Source organism: Cyphomyrmex costatus, unplaced genomic scaffold (assembly GCF_001594065.2).
Source record: "Cyphomyrmex costatus isolate MS0001 unplaced genomic scaffold, Ccosl1.0 scaffold35, whole genome shotgun sequence".
NCBI classification, from domain to species: Eukaryota; Metazoa; Arthropoda; class Insecta; order Hymenoptera; family Formicidae; genus Cyphomyrmex; species Cyphomyrmex costatus.
In genome coordinates this window covers 964,977-989,469 of record NW_017277664.1, presented here as the reverse complement: position 1 = coordinate 989,469, position 24,493 = coordinate 964,977, and the positions used below count along the sequence as shown (strand labels likewise).

General features: G+C 39.1%; 2 protein-coding genes and 1 pseudogene across 3 annotated transcripts; 1 reads left to right on the top strand and 2 right to left on the bottom strand.

Moving 5' to 3' along the window:
• The first annotated feature begins 334 nt into the window (after positions 1-334).
• On the top strand, positions 335-2,552 carry LOC108776258 (juvenile hormone acid O-methyltransferase-like; annotated as a pseudogene).
• Positions 2,553-8,860: 6,308 nt separating this feature from the next.
• Positions 8,861-14,252, bottom strand: LOC108776325 (uncharacterized). Its single transcript, XM_018542908.1, has 7 exons — positions 13,800-14,252; positions 12,693-13,711; positions 11,752-12,619; positions 11,126-11,475; positions 10,312-10,678; positions 9,981-10,051; positions 8,861-9,830 (listed from the first exon to the last, which is right to left on the bottom strand). Exons 1-7 carry the CDS (start codon positions 14,250-14,252, stop codon positions 8,861-8,863), a joined length of 4,098 nt encoding a protein of 1,365 aa, XP_018398410.1.
• Positions 14,253-16,262: 2,010 nt separating this feature from the next.
• On the bottom strand, positions 16,263-23,617 carry aux (cyclin-G-associated kinase). Of its 2 annotated transcripts, XM_018542823.1 has the most exons (8): positions 23,449-23,604; positions 21,251-21,312; positions 20,585-21,170; positions 19,316-20,118; positions 18,504-19,229; positions 18,055-18,427; positions 17,264-17,931; positions 16,263-16,871 (listed from the first exon to the last, which is right to left on the bottom strand). In XM_018542823.1, exons 1-8 carry the CDS (start codon positions 23,570-23,572, stop codon positions 16,764-16,766), a joined length of 3,450 nt encoding a protein of 1,149 aa, XP_018398325.1. In that variant the 5' UTR covers positions 23,573-23,604; the 3' UTR covers positions 16,263-16,763. The 2 variants fall into 2 exon arrangements, with proteins under 2 accessions (XP_018398325.1, XP_018398326.1); XM_018542824.1 differs by having other exon boundaries at positions 17,264-18,427; positions 23,449-23,617.
• Positions 23,618-24,493: the final 876 nt, after the last annotated feature.

The following is a 24,493-nucleotide window of genomic DNA, read 5'->3' as shown; positions in this document are numbered from 1 at the left end:
GAACTCGATCAAAAAGAATTAAAAAAAATATATATATAATATGAATACATTTATATGCAATATTTGTATATGTTATTCTTAAAAGTAATATTTAAATTGGAAAAATATCAACGTAAGATTTATTTTTACACAAAATTAAGAAATAAAAAAAGATTTAAAAAAACGTAAGTACTTTTTGAATCTGAAAAAGAACTCACAATTGGACATATAAAGGTGAAATCTTTTGACACTCTTAAAAATATTGCTAAAACAGAAATAAAACGCGAAACAGGAATTCTTATTGTAAGTCAGAAATAAAAAGATTTTTACGAATTTTCAATGCTATCTGGGGAACTTCTTCACGATGATTCGTATAATTTTTTTTAATTTGAAAAAGCAGTCCGTTTCTTTATGTTCTATGAATTGCTATTCTTTACACAGAATATCGTATTATATTAATAATTAATGAGACTTGTTTCAATATTTCGGAATAAATTAAACACTGTAGTCTGATACAACGATTTCCGATACAGGACTCTCTGTGGTTTGATTTATTATACTATAGAGAATAATCGCAATAAAACTTGATGTCTCCTCGTTTTTTGCACAAATGTTTATGTAATAATTCTGATAGTTCCCTACTCTCGTCAATAAATATTTAAATAAGTTTCAATCTACATGTATATGTCGATGCAGTTTCTTTCTAGTTGTTCAAAACTGTGGTGAATCCGTTCACGTATGCCATGTCCGACGATATACAGAAACGCAACGTGGCACATTTCGTACAAGAGTTCGAGTACGAGTTGAAGGACGTATCAGGAAAATGTATAAACGTCGATTCCGGTTTCGGGGAGATAACAAGGAATATTCTCCTGCCAGCTCTTAATCAAGATGCAGTGATGATAGGTGAGAACAAGAGGAAGGCAAAAACGACAGAATCGTACTCTCTAAATTCTTTGGAGTAGAATCTCATTCAATTATAACGAGTGAAAATTGCCATTTTTGAAAAAAAATAATTCGATTTTCCATTTTTAAGAGTGAGATTCACTCTAAAAGTTTTAGAGAGTAATAAAGTGATTTGATTAATTATCGCACATCGATTTAATGGGTTGTGCACAAAGGTACGCTTCCGAGAACATGGTCGAGTATGCAAATAGGATGCATGGTATCGACGAGCTGCTCAGATACGAGACATTGGACATTCAGACAAAAGGTTTGCCCGAGAAATACATCGCCGAGTTCGACCACGTGTTTTCGTTTCCCGTTTTGCATTTTTGCAACGATATCCGGTAAAGGACTTTTCGTCTTGTATCCAAAAGTAATATACGACTGTTATAGTAAGATCGAGATAATATTATCTTGACTATCATTTTACATGAAATCTTGATAAGAAATATTAGAATGACTTTGTTCAAACTCTGATTAACTTATATAATCGACGGTTAACTTGACCTCAAAATAAAATCTCTATAATATACAATTTATTGTTCTTAATCTCTTTTTGAAACATTAAACACAATTAATTAATTACTTTTAATAATATTACATAATATTAATTAATTAATTCTAATAATTAATTAATTAACTTTTATTTGTATTATTTAATAAAATAGTGCTGATTAAGTTCAATCGTAGTTCACTGAAGTTGCTCTGAGACTTCTCATTAAGACGTCATATAAAGTTTTGAATGACATCTAAGATTTGACGAGTCATCTTGACCTTATCATGACAGTCAAGTATTATAATATTTGTACGAGATAATCCTCTGAAGTACTTCTCTACTTTCGTAACGCGATAAAACGTATTTCGAAAATAAGGCTAATCGAGCTTCACAAGTTGACTTAATATCGAGAATGTGCGAGAATATTCCATATAGATTGCATGAAATTCTAGGAAATAATCATGTTTATCTCTGTTAACAGACAGGGATTTGAGAACATTTACAATATGCTTCGACCTGGCGGGACTTTCTTTATGCTGTGGGTATCTTCTCACGATATGTTTAAAATTCTTGAAATTATGGCAGAGAACAAGCGCTTCGCATCATATTTATATGTGAGTGTCGCTGAGTGTTTAAGTTATTTTGTTGCTTTACAATTTTCCTGAGTTGCTAATCGTTACGCCTTGCTTTCATGTGGGACGTGAAGAAATACACCGCGTCGTTTCTAGATTTGGACAGGCCCCAAGTAAAGTTAAAAAAATTATTTCGGAGCGTCGGATTTAGGATTCACCACTGCAGTAATCGAGACATGAATTTTATCAATACGGACCCATACGTTTTTCTGCGTAAATACTTTTATATTGATAGAAACAGGCACAAAATTTATGTCGTGAACGACATAAATCCTCCGCTTTTATTGAAAATCAATCGATATTAATTTCATTACTTCTTTCTGTGATTTTAATAGTCACTATTATGTCTGCCTTTACATTTTTGCACGAGATGCCATCTGATCGAGTGGAGAACTTCAAGAACGAATTTACATGGGAATACATGAAAGAAAATAAATATACACGAGCAGCTGGCGGTAGACATATACCAAGTATTAATAGTGCACGCACAAAAATTATAGAGTAGATAATAATTATGTATATAAGTTTTGATATTGTGTAGTAATTACGTATATATTATTTAAATTATTTATAGGAAATTCATCGGCCGATTTTTTTTATTAATTAATACGTTAGTCAAATATTGCACATTTATAGATTAGAGATAAGAAAAAATTTGAATATTATTAAATTTAGAAGAAATTGAGAACATGCTTTCGTCTTTCACAATCGCTCTTAACACGTTCTACTCGTTATCTAACAAAACTGAAACGAGGATGAGATGTGTGTGTGTACATATATATTATATAACTACGCTTTGAGATAATATATTTATTTCTTATTAATATGGAGTTTTCATCAACAATAACAGTGTAGCAGTAGGCGTAACAAGAGAGACGAGGTAGGTTACGAGGAACCTATCCTAATGTCGTACGCCAACAAGTCACCGCGGTTGGAAGAGGGATCCTCGTGGCGTCTATTCCTTCGTTCTTCGTTCATCATATTTGTGTGCTACGACGCCGAGCTATCGGTCGCTAATCGGAGAGCGAGCCGGACGCGAACTGATCCAGGCTGTCTCATCCACGTGTAAAATCTTGGCACGTTCATTTAATCCTCGAGTTACGTTATCGCGAAGCAAGTGTGGTCTTATCGGGCATATTTCAAGCGATTCATAACACCAACACAACGAATATATATTTGCGAATATATGTATTCGAAGTGTCGCGTTTCAAGACGAACATTTTATCACTCTTGATATTCGTACATTGATACTAGAAATTGGGATCTCTCGCTTTTCGTCGTTTTCCGGCTATCTCCGTTTCACGTGTAAAGCTGTAACGTCGCGTTAAACGCACGAAGAAAGTAGAGTAGTAAGAAATATAATGAGTTAAGAACGACCCGGTACGACCGCTCGAGGATTAAACTGTCGCCTTATATGCGCATTACGATTCGCATTTAATAATGTACAGCGTCGAGAAACGAGATACACGCCACGGTAATCCTTTTTTTTTTTGCAGTTATACGAAACGGAAGAGCCACATGCTATATTAATCTCTTACGATTAATTATTCCGTAAAGTCTAACGCGTTACATTACGTTATAGCCGATCCTTCCTTACCAAGTAACAAATCAAGACGTCGCATACTGGAAGGGAATCCTATATAATTGCAATAGCTGACGGAGATTTCTCGGTATTGTTTGTCGCGATTGTGCGTTGACGCGTTAAGGAGCAGAGACGACGTAATTTAATAACATAATAATTTACTTTCATTTCAAGTAAGAAAAATGTTAGGATCGGTCTCATCAATTTCGATCGATCTAATCGGCCGAATAGCAAATGCGATTGGTCGGTTCCAATGTAACGATCGGTCGAGTAAGTTAATCGGAGTTGGTGAGACCAGATCTTAATAGTAACTAACAGTTTACCCAGTTTGGTATCAACTGCAGTCTCTATTATTATTTGCAGATTGTCAGCAGAAACCAAGCAGAATTTATTATTTCGTAAACAAAACGTGGCATATTCTATTTAAATGAAATGTATCATTTAAATGGAATATGTTATTCAAACAGAACGTATTATATTTATAATTACATATTATTTAAATGGTTACGAAATAGCAAATTTCTGTTGACCATTGAATGTTCCATCAGCAAATTTTGTTTCCGCTGACATCCTGCCAATAAAATTTGTGGTAAAAACTACTTTGTGAGATCTGGTTTTGATAAATCCAACTATCTATGGGAACACAAAATAAAAAATTGCATTCTCGAATATTGGTATCGAAAATCGTATTAAAGTGGTAACTGGAAATGAAATGAGCGAAATTAATTATTCGCGAATATAGAGCGATATTCGCTTTGCAAAGCGATAAACACTGCGGAGTAAACACTGGACAGCAGCATGCGAGACATTTGCATATTAATTCATCACTTAGCAGGATAGGACCCGTTCGTTCGACGAATATCAAATAGTGGTATTACTTGGCAGGATTCCAAAATCAACGTAACAACAGTTCAAATTATGGCAGTGCTTTGTAGAATAATCTTATTGCCCGTTAGTGAGTGAATTAATATGATGCCATTAATCAACGCGATAATGATAGTGAGAGTGACTCGATCATGTGATCCGATAACTCAATCCGCCGTGAATGCGTTTCTCGGAACCTACGGACTCTGCTTTGTTCTAATTGGTGTATTCGTTTGCTCTCGTTTTCTCCGCGAGTTTTTCTTTTTTTTTTCCCCTTTTCTTTTATACTTATCCCCTTTTTATTACGTCAACTTACGACGAAGCTTACAATTTTCTTCGCATAAGTCATAAGTTATACATTCCGGGCCGTACCCGTTCTCCCTCACATCGTCGTCGTCGAGAACGAGGTACGCGGAGGAATGGTGGAAAGAGAAGAGCGAGTGCACTCTATACGCGATCTCAGATATCGCACATTGGAAACTCATGTATCACGGAGAAAATCGCGTGGAATGTAGTATATCTTCATTTATCGTTATAGGCCGGCAATTCCCAGATACATATATATACATCGATATATATTGTATATATAATAAGTACAGCTATATTGCAATGAGATCAATACTTCGAAGAATACTTTTGATGGTAAACATTCAAAGAATAGTTGTAAGTTATCGAACGAGAGAGCACAGATTAGTTATTTATTTAGAGTGACGGTTTTTATTGGAAATTATTTTATGATTCTGCATATATCATCCGTGTACATCTCTTTCCCCTCTCTCTTTCTCTTTCTCTCTCGGAGAATCGAATATACGCTGAGATAACATCTAGAATTGATGATTCCAAATAACGCTCATCGGCATTCGTCGTTATCGCGATATAGAGTTGCAACCGCGCGAAATTGCATCTCAGAAGGAGGTCGCGGAGACGACGATGACGACAATGAGATAAGTACATTTTGCTCTTATCTTTCCGTGCGTGTGATGTCTAACAGGCTCTTGTTGGCGCACAAAGACGTAGGGGGGCTCGACCTTTAATTCAGTGCAATAGTGTTCCTTCAGGGGTATCTAATAGAAGACACGTTATGTACAAGGGACATCCTCGAGAGACATCAGAAGGGGATTTTTCCCAACCCATGAGAACGGAACAACGCGAATGGAAAACGAAGAGAGAAGAAGGGAGTGGAGAGAGAGAGAGCTCTACTGAACTAAATTACTGGAAGAACCCACACGTTACACGAGGAGAATTACAGCTTATATAAATTAATTTTAATAAGTCTATCTTTGATTTCTTTAGGCGCGGGTGACTCTAGACTGGCCCCCTATATGTTTGTATTTTGATCACTTCCTGAATTAATTGCAGCACAGATTACGCCTATATAGTCTGCCGTGAATGGTTTACGTAGAAGGTCCATCTTAAGTCCGGTTCCATCAATGTAAAATTAATTTTAATCTCAGTTTAACTTATGCCGGGTCTACAATAGAAGTCGAGCGTAGAAAATTAATTAATTACAGTCGAGAAGAATAATCGACTACGACTGGTCGATTTTCTACGACTAGACCCTACAACCGCAACGACTTCTATTGTAGACTCCGTATTATCTTTTTCTAATATCCGTTTTCCGTTTTTACTAATACAATTTAATTTTCATTTCGGTTTAACTAACTCTTTTTCTAATTCTATGAATTATAGAGTAAGATAAATCGAGATTAAAGTTATTAAATAATTAAAGTTTATATTAGTAGAAACGGGCATTGGAATTAAAACAAATTAACAGGTAAATTGAACTGAAACTAAAATCAATCTTACACTACTGGGCCTTAGCTTCTCCTTCGGCAAATTATCCCAGCGATATGACGGAAACGAAGAAGTTTTTAGAGGATCGATGAGAGAAGCGAGCGAGAGCCGAGTGATCCTTTCCACGTGACAAGACCACCACGTGTCTTTGTAAACGTAGGCGAGACGCGGCGTGTCGTGTATGCGTGTGCGTGTGTCATCGGCGGAATCGTTTTAGTGCGCTCGTAAAAACGCTTGGCGAGTTTCGCTGAGCGCAAATCTGGGTGCGGTGACCTCCTCGTAGGTGCAATCATTCAGGACACTTTCATCGATTTCGAACGAGCGGCTCCGGCATGACGCGACGCAACGCAAAACGCGTCGCGTCGCATTGACGCACGTAGGACAGAAGGAACCACCCTCAGGATTTCTAGCCACGACCTACTTAACGAGGACAATGACGCTTTAGCTCTACCGGAAAAGTATACTCTGCTCCCACGGCGGCTCGTCCGCGTTCGACCGTCGGCGACCGTCGCCGCCGCGTTCCTGGGGAAAATAGTCGCACGTACACTCACACACGGAGAGATCTACCTACTAAGGACTCGACGAGGAATTTAGTTTAAATTTTCTGAATACAATAGCGTTCTACCGAGGAGAGCTATGAAACTAAATGTCTATGTTATACTCTATCGTACAATATAATGTAGTGAAATATTCGAGTACAGAGTACAGTACTAGTTTTAAGTAAAGTATCTTTTTTTTGGGCGGATACGACTACTCCTCTAAGGCCTCGCTCATACGAATCTTCCCGTTCTCTTTAAAGTAATTAATTCGAATCTCGTCTTCCTCCTTTTTTTTTTTTTACATCTTTTTAGTCCCACGCATATCCACGTTCTACTATCTAAGTTGATAATAATGAGACTAGACGTGAGTTCGCCCCCTTTTTCATCAAGTGAATCGAAAGAATTCGATAGACAAAGATGGGAGACATGCACATCGATCAGTAACAATTATTCAATTCCGATAATGTTTCATTTACAATTCCTGAATAAAATTTCGCCTATCAGTCTAGTAAAACCGTTGGAAGAAATCGATAAATTCGCCGACCACGGGGTCAAAGATTTACCAAGTCGCACAGCGAACGAACGAGCAAAGTTATCGCGTAATACCGGACCCCGGCGCTTTTATCTGGCTAAAATATACATTCTATTGCACATCTCTCATGTCGAATGAAAGTAAATAAAGTCGAAGAGTCAATACTGAGTCACGAAGTTAATACTGACGTTTGGCACTGCTTTAATTAGAGATAATTGCGATGTCACGAGGAATTCGCGACGTGGCTGCGAAAAAGAAGATCCTTCTTGTGTAGTTTAGATATTCACTCCCTGTTCTCTTGCCGGGTCCGATTTCTGGTATCAAATAACCCGCGAATACATTCGTTAACTCGATTAGAATTCCGTCAGACCTCCAAATCCTTTCCTTCTTATGCGCGATAATTGTAAGATTTAACACATATCTCGCGTTAAGTGGTCATTCTACGCCGAGAGTCCATCGAGCGAGTCTCTCTCCTTCCGCAGTCACAGAAATTATTAAAGTGGCAGTATGCAGTCCAATTCGACGAGGTTCGGTAGACCAGCGTTTCTCAACTTTCGCTACGCGTTACGCTTTGCCTATGACGAGGTATCCGGAATAAGAGTTCCGCCGTATTTACAATATTTAGTACAGACGAGAGATCGAGGAAACGACAGTCTGTGTCTCGAGATATTTACACTCCCCGAAGGGGATTATCTTAGTATACGTGGCCTGTCCGAGTTTTTATTCGTGAGCGAAATGCCCCCGTCTCTCCATCGTCACCGCCAGAAAGAAACGATAAATGGGAATAGATGCCCGATGCTGCATCCATAAATCATGGTGTTCGTTGTATTCGTGCGCTTGATGTACGGCTAATCGATCGCCGTCGCTGGGAGTCAGTGATGCGAATGGTTGCGGATGGAGACCCGCTCGATAAATTTGGACAGACCTGACCTGATGAATGCCTTTTTTTACATAAACTGGTTTTGAGATAATTTTTGGAAGAGCTCTATCCACTACGTACTAAGATCGTGACGGAATTCGTCGAAGATCGGAGTTGAGAAACGCTGCAGCGTACAATATCTGGTACCATAGCAATTGAGAGAGACTCACCCCAGGCTGCCGGTTAATGTAGAGTTAAAATGTCAACAAGAAAATATCTTAGTACTCGTATGTGTCTCGCTACCTATTTAAGACATCACTACTAGAGTTTATAGCACTTTTGTTTATCCTATATTATCAATGTACGTAACAACGTATGAACAATCAAAGAGATCTTTCTCCGTTCTTTTTACCTCATCCCCCCCCCCACTCCAACAGCAGAAAATTCTTTCCATTTACTCGTATCACCGTGCCTCTGACTAGTTCTTAATTTCTCTGATAAATTGTTGGATTCCTCTAACAAATTGACCTATAAATCTGATATTGCTTAAAATCAATCAAAGCCCCTCAAAGGCTCAGCAATCCTCCAAAAACCGAACTGCTTTCAAGAACTCTCCCTTAATACTGGGCGGTCTCCTATCAAGGAGGATGCAGGTCGCGGTGGTGAGCCCTGGCAGTTAGAATGGCCTTCAGCTCAGAGTCCAGCTGCTTCTTGGTTCGCTCGCTCACAAACTGACCGCCCACCACTGGCTGGGTCAATCTCGGCGACGGCAGGTCTGCCATTAGCTTACTACTGTCGCGATTCTCGTGACTCCTAGCACGCCGTATGGGCTTCTTGATCGACAACATTTCCTCTTGTGTTTTCTCCTCGCCGGGACGACTCAAGGAAAGCGTCATTTCCTGATTCAGGGTATACGTTGAACCACGACTACCACCTCCGCCGCCGCCACTACCACTGCCTATAGCCTCCGATGACCTGGTGAGGTCAATAGTTCCGGAGCCCCATTCGCGTGATAATTTCCTCCCGATGGCGGATGTGAGTTCGCTGTTGGGCGACAATAGTGGGCTCCTGGACTGATAGCCAGCCGAGTGTGGTGGTCTCAGAGTAGCGAACACCGGGAAGGATTGACCTCGCTTGGCTGGACTGCGAGGATATCTCGGCGTTGGCACGCCGCCACCCCCAACGGTAGAATCATGACGAATGGTCGGTGTGCCACCGCTAGTCGAATCGCTTCTGGTAGGAGCTAATGGACGCAGAGTGGCGCTACCACCGAAGCTAGCAAGACGCGGCGGCGGCGATCCGCCGTCTCCGTGGCTCAATCTACGCCCTACCGTCTCTAGCGGACTTCTCGCGCGCAAATTAGTGCTGCTGAGCGTGAACTCGCGCGGCTTCATTGGCGCGTCGAGATTCACCGGCGACAATCCTAAACGAGACGCTGACAAGTTTGTCGAGCTTCTACTTTTTTCTGACCGTTTAGGACTTCGAGGCATCAGTGGACTCTTGCTACGACTCCTCTCTCTACCTTTTCCCAATTTCTCATCTTTTTTCGTGGTCTTGGCGGTCTCATGCTCCTCGGGTACCGTCTCGATCTTTTCTTCTTGTTGTACTCTGAAAGATATTTAAATATATTCAGAAGTTTTATGCACTTTCTAATCTCCTCTCCTATTGCTCTGATGTGACAGATTATAAAAAAATTTTGGCCTTATCAACAGAGAAAAAAAATTATATTTTTTAACAAATTTGAAAATATTCCCTTACCTTCGAATTTCCTGAATCATCTCGAAGAACTGTGCTTTGCTCTTACGTCTGCGACGTTGTTCATGTTCCTTCTGGAACATGGAAACATTGTAGATATTTAAAAATAAAATTAATCGTATCGCCCAAATTAAAATTAAGTACGCCCCAACATAAATTTTCAAATAAACTATATCTCTAAGAATTACAAAAATTAAGTAAAAAATTTAATTATATTATTAATTTATTAAAATTTTTTATTATATCTCTTAAGTTTTTTCAATTATTTCAGTTTTTACATTATCGAATTTAAATCGCAAACTTGTGAGCCTTTTAAAAAATCGAGGATACGCACTCGTTTAACGCTTTTCTGAAAAAGCGATGCAATCTGGCCCTGACGCACCGTGTGCACCAATTCGCGAGCAGCATGATGCGGCGAGACCAACTCCACGCAATTGATAAACCTGTACAGTTTCTGCGAGAAGAACATGACGTTGCGGCTACGCCAGATGGAATCTTCCGGTCTATGTCGCAATCGAGGCAGCGTGTATTTGTAGAAGAGATGTTCTCCCGCCAATATAATTGCTCCGAGCACCACACCCATCCCGAGAAGGCAAAACACTCCAGCCACGGATGCGACTCCCAGTGGCCTGGGTTGACCACCTGGATCAAAATCTAAGTCCATCCCTGCTCGACCGCTCAGACAAGGTAGATCGCCGTACCTGAAATTAGCTCGCTTTATATAAGGTGTTTACCTCACTGATTTTAATACTTTTTTTTTAATACCGATGATCTCATTGTTAAATAAACATATAAAAAACGTATAAAATATATAAAACTAATAGCTGTAAAACTAATAAGTAAATTTATATTATATATGTTTAATATATACAATATGTTTTATATAATAGACTGTATTCAATACACGTGTGATTTTCCAAATAAATTAATTTTATGCGAAGTGAATTTTCAAAGAGATAAATAACATACTTGCTTATGTTTTTCTCGCGCAGTGCACATATTCTGCGCGTCGAACTTTATTTATCACCTAATGTATTTTCGTCTAAGGTAATTATTACGCTCTCGTTATCGCGCAAATAAAAAGAAAAGTCGCACGCGAACCGATATCGATTATCCAATTTTTGCACTTATTTTTGCGTATCGCTTACCATTTTTCTTGCAGAATGTCGAGCAATCCGTTGCTTGTATAATTCGCTACAATTTTAGATATACTCTCTTTCAAGGGATGTCCTCTCGTAAGCGCGATTGCATAAGTATCCTCGTTGATAGTATCGCCGATTTTCTGCAAGCGGCAACCATTGTCGGTCGCTCGGTAATAATCCAGAATCGGCGTGTCCGAGATCAAAATATCCAAGGTACCGTTTCTTAATTTTTCCACACCCTCAGCGACGTTTGTCAAGGAATATCGAGCCATGTGGGACCATAATTCCGGATTCGCTTTTTGCACATAATATTCGGCCGCGGAAGCTTTCGGTGCACCAACTCTTTGTGACAACAACTGTAATATAATATATTCAAAAATCTAAATCCATACACACATGTGACCGAAAACAAGATAGAACAAGAAATAAATATTTTCTTTTGCTATTTAAATTCCAAAACCGTGTATTACCTATAGACATAATATTTAATGTGAATTTTATGTAAATAATTACTATACTAAATAATTAATAGAAAATAATTATATTCTCAGAAATTCTTTCTTTTTTATTTCCTGTATTAATTCTTATCGCTTATAAACACTCGTGAATTTATAAAGAGTCAAGGTACTCACGCTTTTATCATGATAATTGCTCACTGCAGAATGAAAAAAGAGACCAGCGATAAGGGCGGCTATATTAGCCGTGTACGAGGCCACAAAGATAACGGAGAAGCCGCCCCAAATGTTAATAAGGAACTTGTTAGGCCAAGACTTTGGCGCCTTGAAGGCCACGAGGTGGCCGCACAGGAGACCCCACATCACCCACAACGCGGAGGCGATGGAGAAGTTCTTGCTGCGCTGCCTGCCCCAGGGATTCAAGCCGAATGGACTAAACCATTCGTAGAGAGCGACGGCGATCGCTGTGAGATTCAGTGACGTAAATACGGCGATCCATAGCTCCGTGCTGAACGGAAACAGAAACGCAAATAGCGGTATCTCAGAACGTAGCTTCGGCGCCGTGAGAAAACTCACGCCGCTGAAGTAGTACGGCGTGGTGAAATCCACCACTTTGGCACGATGGGTGGATACACTCAAGGCCGCAAACGCCAGCTGTGACCGACCGGACACCAGCTCACCCATCACACCGTTCCATGTGCCGTTCCGGTTATTCTGTTTGCCAAATAATCCATCCTCCGCTAGATATAGATTGAAACGAAATCCAAGCTCGCGCGCCACCAAAGACAGCAAGTCCATACTCAGGCCGTAACAGCACATCATGGTTTTACCCTGCCGGCAGGTGAGGCCGCGCAAACAGAAACCCTCTTGCAAACTCGTGACCATGGTAAAAGGTGATGCTTGTACGGTCACGATACTATAAATCGGCATCCCGACCTTCTCGCCGCCCTGCTCGAGATACGCCGGCATGATGCCGCCACCCGGCCAGATTATGGTATCTAAACGGACTTCCCTGCCTCCCTTGATAGTGCCGACCTTAGTCCACCTGTTAAACATTGATGACATTGATTATTCCATTTTCTAGTAATAGATACAAATATTTTAAGAACAAATTGAACCTTAATTGAGTCTTATTCCCGGGAAACCGGACGGCTTGCAAATTCAGCAATTGGAATTCTGCCTTGTCCTTGGAGATTTGTCCCATGGATTTTCTCAATTTGCTCGTCAAAATTGCAGATACATTTTCTCGTGTATCGCTCTTCATGAATTTAGTATTACGATCCGAATAGCATTCCGGTACAAACTGTTCTTTGATCTGCGCTTCGCGCATACGACCCAGCCTCGTCTTTGTTTCTAGAAAAGTCTCGTCCAAAGCCTGCGAGGTCTCTCTCAGCATTCTAGTCAGTATGGTGTCACCGCCCATGATTTTGATACCAGATGGTCTGAGCGCAAGCATTCCGACCGGCATAAAACTCTTGGAATTAAGTTCCCTGTCACTTGGGAGTCTCACGACCTCCTCTTCATCTTCAAAACTGAAACTTTTGTCCTCTCGCTTAATCACGATCTTTTCCTCTCGCCATCTATACTCTTGTAGCCGATGTATATCGTTGGCTAGACTCGGCAGCGGATTCAGCGGGGGAAGTCGCTTATCGTCTGACGCGAGATTTATTGTTCGCTCCAAGAGCCGTAAATTGTCGTCGGTCCCAACGGCGACACGCGAGCTGTGAAGAAGATGCGAACTGATGATGTTGGGCTCGTTCGGTCGCAGTTCCGCCTTAAGATCCAGCCAGAGCCACAAGAATCTGCCCGTGAGCATCTCGAACTTGCCGGCTGCACCGAGAATCTTCCGGGCATTATTCAGGTCGCAGGCCATTACTACGACTCCACCACTGCCACTCTCTTCGGCTACCCGCCTCAGCCTTAATCTTAAAGTTCTGTCGTTTGTCGGAAGGTGTATAATTGCACGAGGTGTTAACGTTGGTGGATTCGTTTGTAAAAGATGGGTGACGGGCAGGAGGGTAGTATCAATGAGGAGAGTAAACGCGTGCCAATTAGCCCGATGCATTAAAGCGGCAGCTGCTGCTCCGACTTCTTTGGGACTGGAACCTATACGGTTCTCAAACCGGCCAAGATTTCCCTGTAAACAAAAAGTAATCACTTTTATCTTTGTATTGTAAGACATTGTAATTATATAAGCGACAAAGTTCGTGAATGTGGATGTATACCTGGCGAAGAAAGTCTCTGTGCGTAAACGGTAACCACAGAGCTGGAAGGTTCAAGGCGGCAGCAGCCGTAACGAGAAATCTGGCTGCCGATCCTCCTCCTATAATAAGGCTTAATACTGTCTTTCCGCCTTCGATGTCTGTACAAAATTTGTTTAACACTGACAGGGGATATAACAAGGAATCTGTCATGGGTGTCATCCTTGTTTCTATATATGACACATCCATGTCCGCATGAAAAGATTCCAGTCTCGCTTCCTCCCATGCTTTCTGTACGTCTGCCTTGAAAGGAGTCTGAGGCTGAGTTAAACATACCACTATCCGCCACGATGCGTAAGATGATCTGAGCCTGGCCTTCGCCGCTCTCAGAGACTTGGCAGCATCCGCAGTACCGGATACTGACACAGAAGTCCCTAACAAGAGGAGGATTACAACTCCAGTATAGGAGCTAGGCATCTTCCTCAGTTTTCCTTATGCTCCCCTTCCTCTTTTTCTATTTAGCTTGTTTGATGTACATTGCTGAAGCGTGGGCCTAATCTGTAAAAAAAACATTTTCATTAAAAAATTACTATTTTAATGTGTATCATTAATATATTATTAATACGTATGACAGATAAGTTTTAACAATATTTTATTTTAATTATGACAGATAAGTTTCAACAATACTTTATTTTAATTATATTAACAAATATTTTTTTTTGTCAGCATTTTATTAATATTATCGGGTGCATGATGTATAATTTATCTCAAGTCATTTCTAAATTATACTCCATGAAGAATTTTTTCAGCACAAGATACTTATAATTATCTATCCTGCACTGTTATAAATATTTATAAAAAAAATAATCCATTGTATGTATTACGAAGAAAACGCGAACCGAACAATAATTTATTAATGTCAACAATTCATAAGTATAAGATTTCTAACAGTATCTTTCATCTGTCAAGAGTAGTTACCCTGTTCCATTTTCTTTTTTGCACTTGTCAAAATAACTTTTATGTTATAACAAGCACATATATTCGCGTTACAGCGTGCACGCACACTTCAAAGGGAAGAGATTCTAAATCACATTCTAAACACTGTAATCCGTACGCGATTCGAGAATGCACAAAACAGAGACGACCTTACCTCTTGACGGAAGGGATAGAAGGTCGCGCGTCTGGTGGGGGTTTAAGAAGAGCAGAGCAGGGATCGCTTTTGAGCCACCGCCGCATAATAGCCGTCGATCGGGTAAACCGTGTCAATCGTCGCGAGGCACTCGGTCAATTGGTCGGTGCGGAGGACGCGGACGATGAGCCACCCGTCACTTGTCCACCCCCGGACGATCTACCCCGTGTGTAACGGCCATTTTCGCGAGAGCAGCCCCTCCCTTTAAATTTCACCCCTGTGGCATCCTGTGGTCCACACGAGCGCGCTCGTGGCATACTCATGTATTGCGCCTGTCTCTCTTGGTGTACGTGTGTCCTTGCGTGTATCGGCGGCTCTCTGACAATGCCACTAACACTCGTGGATTTTGCTGACGCCCGTTATAAATGTCTCTCACAGTGTCCTATGAATTAAAAAAGAATGGATTTCTTGAGCTCCTCCTAATACGAAGTGTCCCGGAAGTTCTAACCTGATTTGATAATGTCTCTTGGGACAACTTGAATCCTTTTTCGAGCGATATAAGTAACAAAATAAGAAAAATCATAATTTCGAGTTATGAAAGATTGATGACTGTAGATGTCACATATGGAAGAACTAAAAAATATAAAAAAATATGTAAATCAGGATTTAAGGAGTTCAACTGGAAACTTTAGGATTGTATAAAGAAACATTCGGTTTTTATTTCGTTGTTAGTCTGCTCACAATTTTAAATCTGTGGACAAATATAAAATTTTTTCAAACTACATTTTTAAATAATTAAATAACATAGAAAATACACTTATTAAATATATTATTCAAATTCAACCAAACACTGCTTTTTGGAACCTTTAATTTAAAACTTAATTACTAAAGATAAAAAAACTGCAATAGGCTTCAAAATTTTACTTAAAAAAATTTTTATTTTAAATTAGTCAAAGAATATCTGTTAAAGATAAACCAAAAAATGTTCGGACACTTAATGTTGGGAAAAATTATAATTATTCACATAAAAGTTTGAAAATGAATTGTATCAACTGTAATATTAAGTTTCTTTTGTATAACACTTCATGCTTCCGTTAAATTATTAAATTAATCAAAATAATTGATTTTAATAAAATTATTTAATTTTATTAACAGAGAATTAATTTAATTAAATATATTAAAAATTGCTTATTCCATTTAAGATTTTTTTCTACTAGTATCTTGTTTACCAGTAATGGTATTCCGTGTCCTAATTATCAGAAAAAATAAATTTGCACAATAGTATAACAATAATTACGCATAAAATATAATTTTATAATTTCGTAAAATATATAGTATACATCAGTTTAGCAGCATTGTATAATTTTTGTTATTGCAATTTGTTTTCATAATTAAAATAATGATAAATATTGTGACGTACGGAATACCTCTACGGCAATCCTCGAATCTTCAGTGGACAATAGTGCAAAGTTCTTTTCGGCCGGAAAATAGCTTCGTATATTTGGAATCCTCTTTTTAATGTACATTTGCGTTATATACATATACGTTACGCCGCACTGCCATAATTGGGAGCATTTTAACTAGGTTTACAAGGCGTTGAAACAATAAGGAGACGCGTCCTGAAGCACCGCTTCGCTGAACTCGCAGTCGTCTCTGAAGACTTTACTTTCTCTCTCGTTCTCTTTCTCTCGCACCCTGTCTTTCTCTCTACAGCTAAAATAACGTAGTCGGAATGCAGTTACATGGATACAGTCATCTCATGGGTAACGAGATTCCTGCTCCATTCTTAGCTCCCCTTCCGCTAGGAACTAAATTAATTACAGAGACGGGTTCTCAATAACGGATAACAATCATTAAAATTAGCTAAATAGATTTTGCTGCGACGCATCGTTCTCGAACGTGCTCCACGCATTGTTCAGCTCCATGAAAATCAACTTTGCTATATTCTCGTTTGCTGTACCTGCTTGCTGTAACACAGAAACAGATTCGCGTTAAATTTTTACTTTTGAAATAAAAACTACTCTAAGAAAAGTAATGTTTAATTAACAAAATAATTATTTAGAGTGATTAATTTTTTTTCTTTACTAGCTTATATTCATCTTATATTATTTTAAACAATACTAATTAAAACATATTTCTGTTATTTAATTTAATTTCATCAAAGTTAAAAGAATTAATTACTAATTAAAAATGAATAATTAAGTATGCAAAATATATATATTGCTATTATTAATCAATTATCTCAACATTAATTAGAAAATTAAAAGATGTTACTATTTTGCAAATAATGTAAAAAACATTAATATTTACATAATAAAAAGAATTGTGTAAATAATGATGTTTGATAAGATTCAAGTACCTTGTCTGGATGTACAGCCAAACAAGCTTTCCTATAAGCTTTTTTGACGTCCGCAGCCGTGACCAAATGATGCATTTCACAACGTTGCCACCTATCAGCCTCCGGCCATAGAACCGTATGTAGGGAGCAGAGTAAGGCCCGTAAATTTCCTTTCTTTCCCTCTGTCCACTCAGCAATTTTTAACCTATCGGGATCCATCGACTTGGCCGCTTCCACTTTTCGCATCTGATTTATTGTCTTCGGGCTATCTTTATCTGCTTTGCGCGAACTGAAGAAATTATATCCCTGGCTACCGAGCAGATCTTCAAACGCATCGCCGCTCGTCTTTTCCTTCGCTTTACCACTGTCCGAGGCGACGTTGTTTGCGCCATTGGTCTCGTTAGTCGTCGCATTGGTTTTGTGCATCATGTTCGGGCTAGAATGGATCGGTGTACTCGCAGGCGCTGGACTTGCTGACTGAGGGGTATTCGAATTTCTTGGCGTGCCGTTCCAACTGCCCGCCAGACCAGCGCCCAATGATCCAGCCAGATTGGCGAATGGATCTTTGTTAGCTTGAGCAGCGAAGTTTGGTACACTGGCATTTCGTGGGAAGTTCTCTTCGGAATTCGGACTCTTAGCGGTGTTCAGCTTCGCAGTACCTGTCGCCGCGATGTCGCCGAGAAGATTGCCTGAAACGTTCCCGCCCAATGGATCAAACATCAGGTCGTTAACTTCTTTAACATTGCTTGACGTTGTCTGATTCTGTCCGAATAATAAATCATTCATATTCAAATTGCTGTTGTTCAAATTACTTGTGTTACTGCTCCTTGTCGTAGAATTGTCGTGTTCGAACAAAAAGTTAGTAGAGGAGTTATTGTTAATTAAGGGTATCGAATTGGTGGCCTTGGCCTGCGACGCCGATACGCCGAAACCACCTAAGAGATCGCTTTCGTTCTGACTAGAACTAGAAAAGATATCTAATCCTGGATTTGCCGCCGCGGTGGCAGGAGTATTTGAGGTATTATTGGTATTATCCGGCATGCCGAGATTCAACAAATCGGCTTCCTGAAAGCTGTTCTCTTCGATCTTGATTGGCTCTTCCTCCTTTGGCTGTTCTGGCTGTTGTTCAGGTACCGCTTCGTGTTGTGAAATCTTGTCGGGTTCACTCGGCGATACTTTCTGAGCCTACAACGTCAATTATTACCGATTACCATCAACTTTCCAATTATAATGTATATTTAACGATAACGAAACATTCTACCTCCTCCTTTTGAGAAGCTGTCCTGAAGTTCTCCAGAGTTTCTTCCATTTCCAATGTCGAACCAAACAGTGGATCCGGTACGAGCTTGACATGTGTTTCCGCTTCCCACGGCGCCGGCACCCTCGACAGTTTCGAGTTTTCTTCGCCTATCATAACATTCAGCACAATACGGAACTTGCCACCGACCTCAGGAGCATCGTCCAGATCGCGTTTCTCAAATGTCAAGGCGTTCTCGGTGATGGGTACGTAACCAGTGTGGAAGTGTAATGAGGCGATTTTAATACCAATTACACGGCCGAGCTGCTGCCTGGCGTGGTATATTACTAGAGTGACGTCACCGCGTACAGCAGCGTCTCCTAGAATCAGGCAGACCTTGCCCTCCATCATTCCAAATAGCTTCATTTCTTCATAATTAGCCTTCTTCGTCGTGAAGACCAACGCGCCGTTACTATAAATTTCTATATATGGTCGACAGCCATCTCTCGCTCTGGTGAATAACGGCACCGGCTGTATGATAACGGAACGGAGAACCAGCGGTTTTATATGCGGAGGCCGGCCGCTACTGAGCATACTCATGTAATTAATACTGCGTAGTTCAGAAGGTTGCAAATGCGGCGGCTGGCAGCGTCTCGTTGTGAACAGAGCGATCGCCTCCTCAACACTGGTCAAGGCCCTGCAATGGATCAGCAGAGTGCATGCCACTGTGGCACTCGCTCGATACCCATCCTGTAAAGACAAACCAGTAGAATAATCATGTTATTGTGTCATTTAACAAGCGTTTAATCACGCAATTTAGATTGCAACATACTCACAGTACAGTATAGCACCACCACGTGATTGAAGTCAGCGTTCAGATATTGATAGATATCTTGACAGATCTGGTACAGAGCGAAAAGCATGGGCGCATTCGATTCCGGAGTGGCGTAGGCGAACGAACAATCAATGTGTCTACCGGGGAGTCGTGTAACATTCGGCCGACCACGGGATAGATTGTAGAGTTGAATCTTGGCGGGCGGTGGATGTCTAGTCTGGAGAAATACTCTTACGTCTTCCACGTGATTAGCTCTGTAAGCGGATTCGATTCCGTCGGCTGGATACGGCATAATGAGTATGCGTGACGTTAAATAACTCGCGTCCAATTCTGTCCTAGCCATACTCTGTTGAACGGTGTGCATCACTTTACTGGAGGTATCTTTTAAATTGCGCAGAATGCTACCGGCGCCGCCTCTTAGCGAGTTGAATAGGCCGGTCGAGCTCTGAGTTGCCGGCACTTTGGACACCGCCGTTTGCACGGGCGCCGGTCTTGGCGGTGGCATCGTTACCGGCGTGGTGGAACGAGGGACCGACGCTGGCACACTTGACGGTGGTGCTGGTGGTGGTGGTGTTGGTCGTGGAGGTGGTGACGGTTTGATTGGGACTTCGATTCGCGGCGGTTCTCTAGGATCGAAATTGTTCGATTCGGCGATTGCCGCTAGACGTTCCAAGAGCTGTGCTGTCGTTAATCTTTGTATTGGCGAGATTTGCAGGCATCCCTTCACCAGATCGTGCAGACACGCGTACCGTGGATTGGGTGGTAACGGTGGATACTTGCCGTTTACGATTGCTAGTTTGTTACCTGCACGAAAAATGCTTAAATAATATTGGATTTCTAAAACTGAAATGTACACTTTAAAATTTAAAATGAAATAAGTATATGCTTGATATTTGAAAGCGAAAAAGTTCTAGTGCAGTCTAGTGCAAGAATATAACAAAAAGCAAACTTAAACTTAGCATGCACATTCAAGTTTATACGTCTAAAAATATTTTTTACAGTTTTTCCTCAATAAATTTCTATATATATATATATAATTATTATTTTTTATAAGTTGAGACATTAAGGAAAAAATTATATTCTTCATATTCATATTTTGAAATTGTGTAAATCATATTAAGTACTTTTTTGTATCTTCAAAAAATCAAAGATATTTCAATATTATTATATCCTTTCTAATGAGTTATCTTATGCTTTTACATTTATTATCAATTATAATATCTGTACAATCTATTCAACTTAGTACTTAACAAATCACTGATTTTCTCACCTTCAGGAAAAGGATGTCGCAACGTAATTAAAGAATACAATATACATCCTACAGCCCAACAGTCCACCGGAGGCCCTATAGGTTCATTGTTCCACGTATCCATTATTTCCGGAGCACGATACATGGGGGTTGTATACTTGGCCATCTGATCTTCTAGAGAGGCGCGTTTTTGAGCATTCCATGATGGATCCGGTAATATTTGCTGTGTCGTGGCGCTACCAAAATCACAAAGTTTCACAAGGCCGTCTCTTCCGAGCAAAAAGTTTTCCAGCTTGATGTCCCGATGCACGAGGGGTTCTGGTTGCTGGCTATGCATATGATGTATCGCACGTGTTGCTTGATAGGCTATCTTGCACACTTGGGCGAGAGTCAGTGTATTTACAGATACGTTCCTGAGTATATCCGCTATGGTACCACCAGGACACAGTTCAGTGACAACCAGATACTCGTATCCTTTTCGCTCATCTCGCTCTAGTCGTTGAGCATACAAGAACTGAATAATATTTGGATGATTCGACAATCTCTTCAATGTATCTATTTCCTGTATAATGACTCTGTTTGCATCTTCATCAGCAGCAATAAGTCTCTATAATAATAAAAATAATCTTTTTACAATACAACAAAATATAAGTTGCAAAAAGGATGATATTGAACTAGTTTTATTACCTTAAGTGCATATTCTTTTCCTGTAGCGACATCTTCTACCGCAAACACCAATGCCCATCCACCTGTTGATACGATGTTTGCCACAAATTATCTAAATGTTAATAATGATACATAATTCGATTACGAGAACTATATATCTTTCGCCCATGTTTTATCATGTGCAAAAATAAATGTAATTTACTACGATTAAATAATGCCCCCATATATTTTATGTAAAAAATAGTAATTTGAGCTGCAAATTTCTATAAATGTTCACATCTATTGTAAGTAATAAACATAAATTATAAAAATTAATTAAAACATTTTTTTATGTATATTTAACAATGTAATTTATTTAAACTATAAATTATCTATCATTTTAGAATAATAACTTCATAATTAAAATTTGTATTTTACATGTCTATTAGAGAGTAAAAACAAAGATTTTTTCATTTCAATAATACAGTAAATTCTGATCAAAAATGAAATAATTAGTGTAAAAAATTAAAGAAAAACTTTTTGAATTATTGTAATATTATATACGATATACAGGGAATGGAAGTAACTCGTTACTTGTAACGAAGTTACAGTTACAAGTTACTTTTTTGGTAACTTTACTGGTAACTGCGTTACTTTCTTTTTTTGGTAACTGTAACGGTAACGAGTTACATTTTTTGGGTAACGGTAACGAAATTTCCAGTTACTTTTGTCGTTACTTTGCATACGATTGAACACGGTTCGATTGGATACATGCTATTTACAGCGCTTATCAATAAGACTTGAAAGCTCTTAGACATTCGGCCGTTATGATTCAGTAATTATTTTACACTTCTATCTTCTATGTAATACATAGGACATACAAATATTTCAGTGTTTGCTGCATATTTTACAGGTTTTATAATTACAAAATTGTGTTTAAAAAAAATTAAAAAATAAATTAAATAATAGTAAAATGAGAAGGGCTACGAACCCAAAAGCGAAACAGTTTAAAAGACGATGACAATAAATGTGGAAACATCGTTTGTTTTTATCTTGTTTTATCCATGTTGTTGTTCTAATATATATTTATACATTTAATTACATTGTCATCGTCATTCTTATCGGAAATAAACTGTTTCATTTTTGGCTCGTAACCCTTCTCATTTTACTTTTATTTAATTTATTATTTGAGCCATTCTACATTGTTTTTTTTTTTTTAAATAAAACTATATATATTTGTCAGTATTACATATAAAAAAAAAATGCAAAAGTACATTTTTAAATTGATTTAAAAAAAGTAACGGAAAAGTAACGAAAAGTTATTTTTTAAGTAACGGTAACTGTAACGAGTTACTTTTAAAAAGCGATAACTGTAACTGTAACTAGTTACATTTTTTACTCGGTAACGAGTAACTGTAACTAGTTACTTTTAAAAAGTAACTTTCCATTCCCTGACGATATACACATTATTTAGTTTTTACTTTTAAAAATAATCTTTTAAAGTCACTACACATATCAAATTTTGTAAAATTTTACAAATAAATTATAATACAAATTTTTTCAAAAGAAACTTGAACTTTTTAATAAATCAACTTCCTGTATATTGTGATACAGATTCAATATTCAGCATCATAAAACAAAGGGAATGTACGACTATTCAACTGATGTCAGCTATATTAATACAATCAATAAATTCTAAATATAATTAGAAAGGTATATCAAGATAGCTTTGCAATACATTCTCAAAGAAGTTGCAAACTTGAGAACCGAGCAAAGGAAATTGTCTGTATTTTGAAAGATCTAGACAGTCTTCTAAGAAAATAGACGATAAGTTCAGTCAACTGATGAACAGATAGTAATATCCAATAATATTCGAGTCAAAGTGGAATCTGTGGAATGTGAGTGCATGCGATAAGGAAGGAGAGACGCATGCTAACGTCAGAATAGATTATGGCAATGTGCTTGAAGCGCTGTCTGGCCGCGTGTCAAAACATGCTTGACACATGACAGAAGGACAGATGTCACACGCGAGATTGATGAAATCCTGGCTCCTTTTTCCTTTCCTCCGCCCTTATTTCCACGCGATCATCTACAGCCTTTTTTTTTTTCACGACACGAGGAAAAATAGGACACGATCGACCTTATCGGCTGTAATCACGGATAGGAGGTGTCGCCGGAATGTGATCTGACACTTGTGACAGTAAGCCGAGATTCGTACCAGCCGGAGATGATAGACTCACCCTCGGCGATCAGCCGCGTCACTCTCAGCTTCACATTGTTGATGTCCAACGTCTGACCGACGTACTCGTTGCCGGCGGTTCCGCCGTTCAGGTACCCGAGCGCGGATCTCAGGTAGTCCGACATCTTTCCCTGGACCTGCCTCGGTGGGCAGTTAGGCACCCTTCCGGATAGCCCACTCTCACAGACGCGTCGTTGCGAACAGCCGATACCGTGCGGCCATATTGGCGCGACGATACCAGTTCGACGTACGCAGCCTGCTCAGCGCAGCCGCAGTTTCGGTGACCAACTTCAGGCGCCACCGACCGAGATCGCATTCAAGCGCATTTGCCGATATATTTGCAAATACGATAACTATGATTACGTAACACAGCATTAATTAATTACAATTCTTTTAATTTTATAATATGCTTTCAAAAAATATTTGGTTTTACACTCGACTCAAGAGATCTTACCTTTTGCAAATCGAAAACAATTTTTGAAGCAATATAAGTCGTGTCGCTCCGAAGAGAAATGCGTTGGCAGCCAATTGCAGATTGCGGAATCATCGTCCTCGCGATCTTCGCGACCGCCTCGATGCACTTTTAACTCCTTTCCCTCCCGTTCCACTTGCTCAAGCAGCGTGCAATCACGCTTGCATATCGATAGCATCTACATAAATTCTTTTCGCGAAAAGATTTTTCACGTTCGCGTTAACGGATAGAAAAACAGTGGAGGATGATATATATTATTTTCAAGCGCTCTGAAGTTAGAATGAAGTAAAATTCCGCGCTTCACTTCTGATAAATTATATTTATTAAATTCTTATATCATATTATAATTTGTATTATTTTCTCCTAAATTATTTGGAATAGTAGAATCTTTTACTCTAAAAAATGAAATCTCTTAAAAATTGAAAATTGGGCCACTTTTTTCTAAGATTAGCTCGATGTTCACTCTTTACAGTGAAATTTGATCCACTTTCAAGAATTTAGGAGATTATAATAAGAATTATAATAATAAGATTAATTAATATTTAGAATAAAAGAACGGAAAAAATAAAACGAG

What these genes read in the sequence shown, in the direction of transcription:
- LOC108776325 (XM_018542908.1), bottom strand. Translation starts at nt 14,252, where the DNA reads ATGCCTAGCTCCTATACTGGAGTTGTAATCCTCCTCTTGTTAGGGACT. An exon ending in GACATTCTGCAAGAAAAATG is followed by an intron (nt 10,679 to 11,125) that starts GTAAGCGATACG and finishes AGCTAATTTCAG; the next exon opens with GTACGGCGATCTACCTTGTC. An exon ending in TTCAGAAAAGCGTTAAACGA is followed by an intron (nt 10,052 to 10,311) that starts GTGCGTATCCTC and finishes TCCATGTTCCAG; the next exon opens with AAGGAACATGAACAACGTCG.
- aux (XM_018542824.1), bottom strand. Translation starts at nt 23,572, where the DNA reads ATGTCGGACTACCTGAGATCCGCGCTCGGGTACCTGAACGGCGGAACC. An exon ending in GACGCGGCTGATCGCCGAGG is followed by an intron (nt 21,313 to 23,448) that starts GTGAGTCTATCA and finishes TCGTATCAACAG; the next exon opens with GTGGATGGGCATTGGTGTTT. An exon ending in TGGTGGTGCTATACTGTACT is followed by an intron (nt 19,230 to 19,315) that starts GTGAGTATGTTG and finishes TTGTCTTTACAG; the next exon opens with GATGGGTATCGAGCGAGTGC.